At 48.5% G+C, this 13,977-nt stretch overlaps 1 protein-coding gene across 1 annotated transcript in view; it reads left to right on the top strand.

The window, feature by feature from the left end:
* The window catches only part of DPYD (dihydropyrimidine dehydrogenase), a 370,484-nt gene that overhangs the window by 195,482 nt on the left and 161,025 nt on the right, over window positions 1-13,977 (top strand). The window contains exons 11-12 of the mRNA XM_008147316.3: window positions 1,841-2,051; window positions 11,923-12,107. Of these exons, the coding sequence (XP_008145538.2) occupies window positions 1,841-2,051; window positions 11,923-12,107 (396 nt within the window). The remainder of the gene's footprint in view (window positions 1-1,840; window positions 2,052-11,922; window positions 12,108-13,977) is intronic.

Genomic DNA, 13,977 nt, shown 5'->3' with positions numbered 1-13,977 from the left:
TCATCCCGTTACATAAAGTTAATCATTAAAATGATGATCGTGATGGCATGCTGGAGCACTCTATTTTTATGCCACTCGGCTTCGGCCACAGAGCTTCCGTGAATATGGAGGTACATATCCAAGCTAAGAAGAATTTTTTTCTCCACTTCCTCTCACGGTATGAACATTAAGTGGCAAGTGGATTCATTGACCCTCAAAAATGGAACCTCCTGGCTGTTTCCTCTTGTGTTCCTCGGAGTTGTTACTGACGGAGCCAAGGACTAGCGGTTTGTTCATTTGGTTAATGCACCCGCTGTCTGTCGGGGGACAGGTGCCATCAGACAGATGAATACATATGTGCACCGTGGAGCCCGGTCGTGTGGTTCACTGTTGAGTGCTACTTATGAACCAGGAGGTCACGGTTTGATCCCCGTCAGGGCACAGGCCAGGGTTGCAGGCTCCATCCCCAGTGGGGGTGCGTGCAGGAGGCAGCCGATCCATGACTCTCTCATCATTGATGTTTCTCTCACTCTCTCTCCCTTCCTCTCTGAAATCAACAAAAATACATATTTAAGAAATATGTATGCCATGGACACGAGTTCATACAGAAACCTCACCGACATGCTGAGCACCTGTGGGCATGACAAGTGTTAGGTTTTCAAAAGCACTCACCCTGGTTTTCCATCCCCATGTGGCTCAGATCCTTCCTAGTTTGGAACCTCACGCACAGCCTCTCTGCCTCCCTTGTCAGGGTCCTACTGAGACCACCTGTCAACCTCCTCGGACGATGTTTTCACCTGTTTGATAAAGAATTCTCCGCCTACTAGTTATGATCACACTGACAAAGGCCTGAATTCCCCCCACCCCCCAAAAAAAAACAGTAAAGAGGAAAATGAGCGAACAAGCTCTTATTTGCATTCTGTCCTATGAACATCCGTGATGGGCGTGATAATCAACAAAAACGAGGGCGCCCTCCTCCGGCAGGAGGAGTGATGTGAGGGGAGACGGGCTTCCGGAGGGCGTGCTTGTGTCATGATTACCACTGCCACTGGCTTCTCTACCAGAGTGAGAGACACTCCCCTCTCCGGCCCACGGGGGCCCTTCAGGCTGCGTTCTCCCGCCCACGCTTCTGGTCCTGTGTCCTTGGCACAGACGGGCCCACCCACTGGGCTGACTTTTTTTCCGGCTTACATGTATGCACCGTGGTGCTAGCCAGCAGGATTGGAAAGAGGATGCAACCTGCAGACCTGAGAGCAGTGGAGAACAGGCTACTCTAGTCAGGGACCTCACACACACACACACACACACACACACGCACACACACACACACACCCATAGGGCAGGCACACGGTGCCTCCAGCTCGAGAAACACCTTGTAGTGCCATGGTCTCTAAGCCCCCACAGGGCAGCCCCAATTCAGGACCCTCCCAGGTCAGTGAGCTAGAAAGTGAAAATAGCAGATAACTGAATCTCAGCTTTGGCGATAGTCATTGTTGTTGTCAATCCTCACTGTTGTTAATCGGTGGAGGATATTTTTCCACTGATTCTTAGAGAGAGTGGGCGGGAGAGGGAGAGACAGAGAAACATCAATGTGAGAGAGACATATCGATTGGTTGTCTCCTGCATATGCCCCAACCAGGGCCAGGGATCCAGCTTGCAACCAAGGTACATGCCCTGGACCAGAATCGAACCCAGGATCCTGCAGTCCATAGGCCGATGCTCTGTCCACTGAGCCAAATGGGTCAGGGCTCAGCTTGACTTAAACGGCCCCGCTTCAGGCGGCGCCATGAGAGTGGCACACCAAGTGTGCAGTGGAGAAGAAACGTGCTCACGTGTTTGCCCTCTGCTCTCCTTCCTTTAGATGGAGCTCGCTAAGGAAGAGAAGTGTGAATTCTTGCCCTTCCTGTCCCCGCGGAAGGTCCTGCTCAAAGGCGGGCGGATTGTGGGCATGCAGTTGGTGCGGACGGAGCAGGACGAGGCGGGAGTCTGGAGGGAGGACGAGGAGCAGCGGGTGCAGCTGAGAGCCGACGTGGTCATCAGTGCCTTCGGGTCCGTCCTGAGTGACCCTCAAGGTACAGAGGCGGGCGCCGCGCGGGCTGGGCCGTTGTCTGTTCTTGGGGCGCCACCGGGGCTCCCAGCTTCTTTCAGGGGGTCGTGGGTGGTGGTTTATGTTTTTACTCGAACACTTATTTCCTTCTTCTGGTAGGAAATGCCAGCAATCTTGATTTAAGAGGCTTAGAAATAACATTCAATGCATACTATACAGGATTATTTTTTTTGGGGAGGGGGGGATTGGAAAAGAACATTCATCTTACATTTAAGCCGATAATCAAAATACATGTTTTATTTTGTTCAAATGTTTGCCTTGTTTATTCTGTAAGAATGGCTTTCTCACCCCGTCGGCATGGCTCAGTGGTTGAACGTCTACCCATGAACCAGGAGGTCACAGTTCGATTCCCAGTCAGGGCACAGGCCTGGGTTGTAGGCTCCATCCCCAGTGTGGAGCGTGCAGGAGGCAGCCAGTCCATGATTCTCTCTCATCATTGATGTTTCTGTCTCTCTCTCTCTCCCTCTCCCTTCCTCTCTCTCTAAAATCAATAAAACAAGACATTTTTTAAGTAATAAAAGAAAATAAAGAACAGCTTTCTCTTCAATCAGACCTAGAATAAGACAGTGTGACAGAGCTGTTGTGAGAGCCAGTCTTCAGTGATCCCGATAAAAGGCGGTCTGATAAATGGGCAGAAACAGGGTTTATGGGGAGCACTGTCCTCCTGTCCAGCCCACCAGAAGCAACCCATTGGGAAGTGTGAACTTGGCTCTTTCCCTCTAGATGGGGACATGGACGCACTGAGGAAAGGAAGGAGAAAAGGCTCTAACGTAGTGAGGAGAAGAGAGTGCTTTTTGTAGCATTCCGCTGAAGGGAGGCCACCGGGAGAGGCCATTCTGTGTCATGTTTCCCACACGCAGTGTGTCTGGCCGCTGACCGTGGAAGCTCCTGCCCTTTGCAGATCCTTCACCTTCGGGCACACACTGTGGGAATGACGGCTAACTCTTTTATTTGCGGAAAGCAACATAAAAGAAAGACGTTTCTCTCCATCAGAGACTCATTAAGAACAACAACCGCCCTAGCCGGTGTGGCTCAGTGGATAGAGCGTCAGCCTGTGGACTGAAGGGTCCCAGGTTCGATTCCAGTCAAGGGCATATGCCTGGGTTGCAGGCTCGATCCCCCCACTCGGGGTGTGCAGAAGGCAGCCAATCAGTGGTTCTCTCTCATTTATGTTTCTATCTCTCTCCCTTTCCTGAAGGAGAAATCAATAAAAATATATCAGAAGTCTGAATAAAAGTTACTTAAAAAAATAAAAATAACCAGAAAAAACCTAGCTCTGCCCGTGACTTCCTGCTCTAGCTGAGCTGAAAGACACTTGTGTCTGAGGCAGAAGAGACACTTGCATGCAAATGTGTGAAACAGATAAGGGAGACGCGAACAGGCCTCGGGATAGCGTATCTGCAAGACATCACGCATCTCGGTATCTGGAAACTTCCAGATGCTTAATGCCATCAAGATGAATGTTTTCAAGTAGCTGGACGATGGCCTGGGCTTGTCACTTCTCATCGGGATGTCTCTGTGACACGTAGGCACCGTCACAGCGTGGTTTGTTTATTCATTAACTGGGTTCAGGGAGAAAAGCGAGAGCAGTGAGTACATTGCATTCTGCTCTCCAGAAACTCCGCTGCTGCCTCCTACTCTGCACATCACCGAAGCCAGAGCGAAAGCTGAGTCGGGTTTAACCAGCAAGGCTCTTGGCGGTTCGCCTGTCAGTCACTTAGCTCGCCCGTTTTCTTGACTCCTCCCTTGACGGTTCCTTCCCCAAGCCCACCCCTGGTGGAGGCGAGGCCCCTCATGGCACCGGGTTATCTGGTCACTGTCTTCCCAGGTCCTGCTACCCCAGGCACTGGCGCGGTTCTGAGGATAAAGCAGCGAAGAGGCAAATGCAAGCCTTGCCTCCAGGAATGGATGCACGGGAGACACCCAGTTCCCGTAGATTGTGCGGGGGGAGGTAGATGCTGGGGAAGCACCCAGCACAGTCTGGGCGTCCAGAGAGGCCTCCCGGAGGAAGCACGTTGGCCCTGAGTTCGGAGGAGGCGGGGTAGCCAGGTGGAGAGGGGGTGGAGGGCGGGAGCAGCAGGGAAATTATGCAACTTGCTCAGCACACACTGTTAGATTCAGCAGGCATTTTGCAGTCACTTTAAAAGCTCTATTAGGCAGGGAGGGGGGTGGGGGGGGGGAAGCCTGTCTTTAGAACATTGTCAACAGCCTCCGTAATTCATGCATGTTCTCCTCTTTGTAAGTGAAGAGCTGTGCCTGCCATTTTATTGCTGAAATGGAACTGTGCAGTGTGGGAGCTCTAGATGCATTGTCTCCCTCTGCATGGTGCAGTGGGCGTTTCGTGGTGTCCGGCGAGGTGATGGGCACAGGCCCGGGGAGACGAGACGAGCGAGCATGAGAGTCCGCGCCTGTCAGGCCCTTAGAGGCTCGTGGGAGAAGCAGGCATGGAAATACATATGTTGCCACATGGTGTGCTAATCAGAGGGCACGTCTGAACTGGGTTTCACAGATGGAATAGGAGTTTCTCTCCTAGAAGAAATGTCATGCCCAAAAGTCTGAGCTGATACATGGCCCCGTGTGAGAAGAGAGAGGTGAGGAGTTCTGTGTGGCTGGAACAGAGGCTGGGAGGTCAGACTGGGTGGAACGTGTGGAGGGATGCAGGGGCAGGAGATGTGGCTGCACATGTGTATGGGCTCCAGAGATGTGCATGCTAAGCTGGGGGCTTTGAGTTACGCCCACTAGGTGTCCAGGGGACCAGTGAGGAGGTTTGAATACGGGGGAGGTTTTTGGTGTTCATGAGACCATTGTGGTAGTGTGTCCGTTTTCCTTTTCTCTGCTTGGGCGTTGAGCCTTTCGAAAGGGTCTTCCAATAGTTGGAGATCAGCCCTAGCTGGTTTGGCTCAGTGGATAGAGCGTCGGCCTGCGGACTGAAGGGTCCTGGGTTCGATTCCCGTCAAGAGCACATGCCCGGGTTGCTGGCTTGATCCCCAGTAGGAGGCGTGCAGGAGGCAGCCCATCAGTGATTCTCTCTCATCATTGATGTTTCTAGCTCTCTCTCCCTCTCCCTTCCTCTCTGAAATCAATAAAAATATTTTTTTAAAAAGCAAGTGAGTTGGCATCAGCAGCACATCCCTTACAACTCCCTCGGACGTCCCCCCGAGCACAGCACACTGTCTCTGTAATTCTTTTTCCTCCCTCTGCTGGCTGCGCGCGCACAGGTGTGCTTCCCCCCGTGGTAGCTCTGCGCGGAGCCTTCCCTTATCTTTACTTTCCAGGTTTCACGGCGGTTGATCGCATGTGCATTCTTGCAGGGAGACGGTGGGTAGATCCGTCGTTTTCCCATCAAATCAAAGATTACATACAAGCAGCAGAGCAGCGGCATGTTCTAAGAGTTGCTGGGGGAAAAGGGTAGGAAATGGAAAAAGAAGTGGCATCATTGTTTCAGAGAAGAGAAATCAGAAGACAGAGCCGATGGTGCTCAGCCTGGAGGGGCGGCACGGGGGTCCTGGGCTTTGTTGACCACGGCCCATCACCTTTGTCTCTCAGACGTGAGTTAGCGCGCGGCGTTCCTGCGACGTAAAAGCAAGCACAGAACCTAGGAAAGCGTCACAGCCATGGTGTCGATGGTATGCTGATGTCCTCGGGAACGAGTGTTTTTATGTGTGTGGCACATTCTTTTAATTGTTTGCATTTGTGTTCTTGGCTCAGAGCACAAGATAAATGTACCCTATGCCTTTTAAGATGGTCTTTGGTTACATTCGACATTGACCTCCATAGATGTGTGTGATAACTGTATAAGTTGAAAATTACATTGAATCATATATAGTATCTATCCCCGACATATGGAAGCTACCCAACACCAAAGTCATGCATGTGCGCAGGCAATGCACTAGGCAGCCCTGCTCTCTACCATCCATGGAGGTCCCACCAAGCTTTATGTGGTCTAGTGTTCTCCAGGGCCAGCCTTTTCCCTGTGCTAGCCGTACCTCCACTGTTTTTAAAATGTATCTTTATTGGAAGTATTACAGATGTCCCCTTATTTTCCCCATTGACCCCTTCTAGCCCTGCCCCCCAGGCCTTCACCACCCCATTGTCTGTGCCCATGGGTTATGCATATATGCACACATGTTCTTTGGTTGATCTCTTCCCACCCGCCCATGAAGGAGCTCTTCAAAATTTATTTTCTTTTTAATGATATATTTTTATTGATTTCAGAGAGGAAGAGAAAGGGATAGGGAGATAGAAACATCAATGATGAGAGAGAATCATTGATAGCCTGCCTTTTTGCATGCCCCATAATGGGAATTAAGCCTGCAACCCGGGCCTGTGCCCTGACCAGGAATTGAACCATAACCTCCTGGTTCATAGGTTGATGCTCAACTACTGAGCCACGCCCGCCAGGCAGAAGCTGTGGTCCTGATGTGTGTGTTTACTTATGCACAAAACCTGTTGAAAAGAACGCTGCTGCATGTCTGAAGCCTGCACGGAAGGATGCCTCCAGCCGATCGACAAGGGAAAGGAAAAAAGCTGTAAGATGGATATCAGAAAATAACATTAATGAGCTGCTAAAGCTAAAATTACAGGAACTTATGAAATTGGTTAAACATAAAAACCATTAAACTGTTTACTGAAGCTTCACAGATATACTGCAGCTAATGAGCATTCTGCTGTTTAAATAAGCCCAAATTGAACACACATTCCACGGGTACATAATTAGTCATGGCAGTCACACTCACGTGGGCTTGCTTTTAAAGCTCTATTTAGGGAATCTTTTCCATTTGATTTATTTTGTTAATTAAAATATTTTTCAGTATTCACTTATATTTTAATATTGTTTCGGCACGCTGTATAATTTACTACTGTTTTTACTTAGGCTTCAAATGCAGCCAATGGGGAATCTTAGAGTAAACATTTTTCTTAACCCCTTTCTGTCATTATTTGTATCCCTTCACGATCTCATTCGGCATTCTGGAAAGTTCTCTGGCTGAGGAGCATGTATAAAACATCCCGGGAGCCTTTCTACTTTCTTTTTCCCTGCCTCCCAATTATCAAGAAGTATTAAGCACCCAAATGTGCATAGAATTATGATGATCAGGGTCCAAATCAGATTAAGGGATGATCTATTCCTTCCAGGAGTGTGTGGTCTTAAGTAGATGGTATCATTGAATATAAATAAGCAAATCAAAGTGTGGCGTTTGGGGACCCAACAGAGAATCTGAAAACAATCCCCACGCATTTCCTTCAAGGACACTGGCCTCGTGGAGGAGATGGCTTCCAGATAAAATGAAATCAGGTCTTCAAGGAGTTTCTAGGTTTAAGTAGATGGGATTACTGCAGAGAAATAAGCAAATCAAGGTGAAGTGTTTGGACCATTTTAATTCTGAATTGATTAGTTGGTCAGTTGAGGAAATGAGAAGGAGGCTCCCTGGGGAATACAAGGGAGACAGGAGGAGTTGCCATGGGCGATTATTGATGTCCATCTTTTGTGTTTGACTCTGGGAGCCCCAGCAGTCCTGAGCATCCCAGGGAAGAAAATGAAATCTGTGTTTTCTCGCTGCCTGGCTCCTACAAGCTTGTTCAAACTGCACATTATTTAATCATAGTCATGGGGACATCAAATAGTTAAACGAAGCGAGAGAGATTAGCCCAGGGCCTCTTCTTCCTGAGGCGTGGATTTGCCGCTGGAGACGTTTTATTTTAGAAACTTTAAAGAAAAAAAAAAGGAAAATATTTGCATTTATTCTCCACAATGGCTCTCTAATTGTGAAAATAATAAGACAAGAAAATTAATAAATTGATCCTAAGTTATGCAAAATTAAATATGAATGCTAACTAATGGGACAACAGCTATTACATTTTCCATATTACTTTTTTCAACCAAAAACTGTGCACGAGTCGCTCCTATGTCCCAATGACAGGGCTAGATGCCGGGGAAAGGTGCTGACTCAGATGTCCCAAGACTCAAGGAGAAGTTACACGGTTGCTTGTTAATGGAAGATGGTTGTGGTTAATTTGACATAAAGGGACATGAGAAGGTCCCAGGGGATGAGACGGTCTAAAGGCTGTATCCAGAAACCTGGCCAAGACCAGAATCCTTTGCTGTCCCTCTAACCCCCATTGCTTTCTCCTAGAGCCCCAGTAGTGAAGCTTCAAGAAACTTCGGGGCACATGCCTCGCTTTCTGTACCAAGGGTCAGTGGCAACGAGGACTTTGGAGTCAGAAATAACTGGATTCAGATGCCAGCGCTGCCACCCATTGGCTGTTTTCAGGGTGATAATAGCTCCATGAAAGAGTTCTGTGGTCTTAGTGCGCTCATGCCCCCTTGTACAGGAAGTCCATAAATGCGGCTCACTTTCCTTCCCAGTCTTCCCTCGGCGCCGGTGATGCCAGTGAGACGGAAAAAGTCACCTGGAGAGAGTTGCCTTTGGCTGAACTGAAGCCCCAGAAAGAGAGTTTAGAGATGGGGAGAGCCCAGATAGAGGGACATCCTGCCAATCAGAAAAGGAGATCAAATTAACGGGGTTCCACCATTGGATGCTACGGAAAAGGCCGAGGGAGGAGGCCCGAGGTCTCAGAACTTGCTTTCTGTGGAGACCATATCTCCCCTCGAGGGGCTGACTGGCAGGAATAATTGGGTGGTGAAAATAATCAATAGGCAGTGTAAATTATTCTAAGAAACCAGGTAAAGAAAGATGTTAGTGGGGCAATGAAAAGAGAAAACCATTTTTCCAAAGGAGAGGAGACGAGGAGAAATGCAGTATTATTCTAAGGAGGGTCCCGGAGGAGCGGACAGGTGCAGAAGCAGGGTTGACTTTTTTGACTGGAGGGGTTGTGAGAGACCATGAGGACTCTTCCTGAGGCCCGTGGTGATGGAGAGTGGCTGGCATATTGCTTCAAAGACTCCGACGCGACAGCGATGTGAAGACTGACCCACGCCCTCGGATTTGATGACTCAGTTGTTGAAGGCACTCTCTGGCCTGGCCCTTCCTCCCCCAGGTTCCTTAAGGGGACCTCTGACCCGCTGGCCCTGTCGTTAGAGGTGGTTTGCTCTTGCCGAGATGTTGCGCTCAGCGTTGATTTACCGGGGATGTGGTCTCAGCTCGCTGGGTGTTCGCTGTGCTCTGGTCCTCGTGGCTGATGGTTCTGCAAAATGAAACCATAAGCACAGGGATGGTCCAGCTTTGTTTTCAAGATGCCGTCGTGTTGTAAATGTTGGGTTTTCTGTGCCTCTCCCCTCACGCTAGAACATCTCCAACTCGGCATAGAATAGGAGCCATCCTTCTTTATTGTGATTCCTGTGTATTGTTTATGGAGCATTACTTTACATTTATGCTCCGAAATACCACAGCCTTGACACCCTTTTATGAATACCGAGAAATAGACTTGTCATATGCTTGTGGGTTGCTTGTCTGCCAATACGACAGCGCAGCTCCATCCGTCTAATTGACCTTGGCAATCTGTGTCTCCTGGTGACGGGTCCCTGAGGGCCAGCTGCTGCGGTTTAAGCTGTGGCTTATTGAAGAACTTGTGTGTCACAATACAATTAAGTCTATACGGGGGGAAATCATTCCATGCATAACATTAAATTGACTAAAAGTTCCTACTTCAAAACCATTTCTTGTTTGAAAGCTACCTCAGTGTCTTTAAAAAACACACAACTCATTAGAACATAGTAGTAATTAAAGCCGAAAATTAACATACATCTCCAATGTTTGGTTAAAATTAGGGATGTTTTCCTTCTTTTGAAAGACTGCATGAAATTCCAGGCACCCTAACATGTAACACGCTTCTCTCCCGTGTGCAGAGGAGTAGAGACTGGGCATCAGCAGGGCCTGGGTTCTTTGTCCAGTTCTCTTTCCGTCCTGCTGCCGAGCTTCCCGGGCCTATGCTGCGGGGCCCTGCAGGATGCAGTCTCGTCGGGATCTGTGGGGAAATGCCTGGCCCCAACAGGAAGTCCCTCCCCACCCCATTAGGGTACAAACAAGAAAGAAAGAATACAGCGCTTCTATTAATCCCCAGTCGCCTCTGCCTAGGAAACGGCACGCGGTTATTTGGTTTACAAAGCTAAGCATACCTTCCCATGCCCTTCGCCTTTCACTCCTTCCACGCTGGATGAAGGCGGAGCAGGAGACGCGCTCCTGGGTGTCGGGTTGTGCCCCTGGGAAAGGTGTCCGCACGGTGCGCCCGGGAGCGCCGGAGGAGAGGTTACCTGCACAGGGAAGGTGGAAGTCGTCTTCGTGAGCAGCGCCTGCGTGGAGGGACTCCCTTCTGACAGACGATGAAGGAAGTGCACATGGGCTTTGTTTTTCTTTTGACTGAATCCTTGATTTGATTTCTATGCTAAATCCTCTGGAGCTTTAAAGAATATGGTTAAATAACAGAAATAGTGGTTATCTTGCAAAAGAGTCCATTGGAATGATGAAAGATGGTATTTGGATTTATAACATCAGTTCCAACAACGTTTTCATAAGCAAATTCATATTCTGTCTACCTATCTGCCGACCCCCTGGCTCTCCATATACACTTACATGGAGGCCGCTGTGCCTGCAGGCAGGTGATGCTCACGGACCTGTATCCCTTGAAGATCAAGTTGCCATGAAGGGTCATCCTGGCACTGGCTGCCTAGCGCCCTGCTGGTCCCGTTGCTTATATTCCTATAAGTTATTAAAGTCCTACTTTTTCCAGGATCCTTTGAAGATCCTGGTAAGTCAACATACTAGATATTAAATGGAAACCATTGGTTTCTAGTTCAGTTGACATAAGCTTTGCTATAATATGTTAAATACCCTCATAACCAGCTGTTTGACCTCTTATTCGCTGTCCTACTTATTTCTTTTTTTAAAATACATTTTTATCGATTTCAGAGAGGAAGGGAGAGGGAGAGAGATAGGAACATCAGTGATGAGAATCGTTGATTGGCAGCCTCCTGCACGCCCCCTACTGGAGATGGAGCCCACAAGCCAGACATGTGCCCTGACCAGGAATCGAACACGGGACCTTCTGATTCATAGGTCAACGCTCAATCATTAAGCCATACCGGCCGGGCTATATTCTCCTTTGAATTGGAGTGAAGAATACCTCCTTCAATCTGTCCTGAGAGGCTACATTCAAATTCATGACACAAATACTGGAAGAGAACATTTTCTCCTAATCGTGGCTCAGTTTGCTTCATCACATATGGTGCCATCTACCTTTCTTCCTGGTCTTGATCCACTTTGTCTCTTCCAACTCTCAGGACCATGAGTCCAGTCAGAGCTTCCTCCAGGTATTTTTCTTAAAGGAGCTCTCCCTCTTCCTTGAATGCGTTGGGACACAGAGTACCTCACAGTTATTTCAGTCTATCGGAAGCTGCTTTAAGGGGCTAATAGTCATGTTCGCCTTTGTTAACGTTTACAAAATAAACACAACAAATTAATGACTAAAGGGAACGCTCTTCCCTTTATTATTAAATTGTTCCACATTAAGTGCGAAAGAGTCAGTGTCAGGGTGGAAGACTTGGTACTGTCTTGTTTATAAAACTTACTGTTGTGCAAGAAAGGAATTGGCCATTGACCCAAGTTCACAGAATAACTTACACCTGTGACACAAAGGAACAAGTTTGGGAGCATATGAGTAACAAATCTGAAAACTGTGGTTATGGACAAAGAAAGTAAGTCAATACTTTGAATGCGTTCCTAACTCAGGTCATTAACTTTCCATGTTTATGCTTCATTAAAAACAGTTGTTTGACTCCCTAGAACAATCATTAAATCATAATTTTTCTTAATTTTCAGATTATTGTTACAAGATGCACAGATTAGTCATTATCTGTTGTCTTTCACCTTTTTTTTTTCCAGTGAAAGAAGCCTTGAGCCCTATCAAATTTAACAGATGGGGTCTCCCAGAAGTCGACCCCGAGACGATGCAGACCAGCGAACCATGGGTGTTTGCAGGGGGTGATATCGTGGGAATGGCTAACACGACCGTGGAATCGGTGAATGATGGAAAGCAAGCCTCCTGGTTCATTCACAGATACATACAGGTAGGTATATGCAGTCGATCCTGGTTCATTTCACCCAGTGGATAAATACTTTATTTTTACTGCTTGCTTGTTCATATCAACATGTCTATAATATATAGAATAACTCTATAGGAAATCGGTCTCATACATATTTACTTGGAGAAATTCTTTGTGTGCAGTCCAAATTAGGTCGACCAGACATCTCGTTTACCAGACTGTTATCTCCTTGAAGGAATGAAAGGAATCAGATACGGCTCTGGGGCTAGGCCAGAGGGAACCTAGAGAAGGTGGAAATTCAGTTTGCAGGAGCGAATAGGGTGGGAAGGCGGATGGGCAGGGGAGGTTGGAAAAGGTGAGATTGAACGTGCATCCATGGGGAGTGGGAGGTGTTCGTTTCTCCCCTAAAGTTTTAAACCCACTTACAGCTTTAAGTTAGACACACAGAGAAGGTTCACTGCAGGCGATGACTGTGGTTTTGTGGTGCGTTCCGTGGCCTCCGGGAAGGAATCGTAGGGCGTTCTTCTGTTGACTTCCCTGTTTCCCTGAATCTGGCCAACGCCCTGAGGAGCGGGGCACTTCTTTCCCTTCGCTTCTACTCACTCCTGAGAGGGAGGAACAGACTTGGAGGGCTGATGAAAAGAAAGAAAGGAAGCAGACCTGCTTTAAAAATGCATTTTGCTAAGAGTAATAGTGTTTGGAATATAAAATGGAAAATCTGTGACTGGTATGAGGTGGGGGCTTGGCTGAAGGATTCAGACTCGTCCAACATAGTGTTTGTTGAATTGCCTTTTAAGATTGGAGTAGAAAGGGAAGTCGGGTGTAACATCTGGGCACCTCCCCCCTCCCACTCCCCACCCCCGGCCAGGGTGCTGGGTGCAGAGTGCTAAGACTAAATAGGAACAGACAGACAACATGGATGTTCCCCTGACTACACTACCATTAACTCAGGCCTGGCCTCTGTGGCCTCTTAAAATTGTCTCCACTCCCTCCCCCTCGAGCTCAGTGCCCTGCCCTCGCCAGGTCACCTCCCTGGAACACAAGTTTGACCCCAGTGTCTTCATGGAAAACCCTCCTCTTTGCATCAAGATAGAAGCAGCGAACAGACTGTCAAGCCTCAGGGGGAAGGCAGGGAAGGGTGGGCGGCCAGTTTGGATTCCCCAGCACACCAACACTTCTCCGGAATTGGCCTTTCCCCTCCTCCGTCCCTTTCTTCCGCCTGGACCCTGGACCCTGCTGGTCCGGCGGGTCTTGCTCCCCCCTCTCTTTCCTCCCCGAGTCCTCAGGTCCCCCAACAGGAGCCTGCTTCCTGGTCTGTCTCCACACAAGCCGGAGCCCAGGCCTGTTTCTTGTTCTGCCCTCAGAATAAACAGTGTGTCCATCTATCAAGCAGGGAAATGCGTGCAGGGAGAGCGTTCATTCCCGAGGAGTTCCAGAGGAGTTAGGAAAACGAATGGGTTTGTTACCCACGTCCACAACCGCTGGGGATGACTCGTTTCCTTTCAGGTGAGGTGCTCCTTAGGAGACATTTCTGCGGTGTCTGAAGAGCGTTCACCAATGAAGGTGTACAGCACCTGGCCTCGTGGCTTACTTTAGTTTTCAGGGGAAATGTATCACTGCTTCGTATACTTTTAAAGATGATTTAATGCACACTTTCGTAGTAAAGACGCATGCCGCATTCAGTGCAGTTGGCTGTTTAGGATTTCTTTGTCATATACTTTTGCAGATCAAGGTGGTGATGTAAAGACATCCCTGTTGGGGCCACCATAATCCCCACAGTTGTCTGAGAGAGCGTCACCAGTGAGCTTAATCAGTTACCCTTATTGAGTGCCAGGTGCTGGCTCACACTTGCCGTGGGGAGGGACCTAGCGTGGCTACCTGAGGAGCGGCTAAT

The sequence above is a fragment of the Eptesicus fuscus genome, chromosome 22 (assembly GCF_027574615.1).
Source record: "Eptesicus fuscus isolate TK198812 chromosome 22, DD_ASM_mEF_20220401, whole genome shotgun sequence".
Classification (NCBI taxonomy): Eukaryota; Metazoa; Chordata; class Mammalia; order Chiroptera; family Vespertilionidae; genus Eptesicus; species Eptesicus fuscus.
Note: the sequence above shows the minus strand (reverse complement) of the source record. Positions and strands in the feature narration are given on the sequence as shown.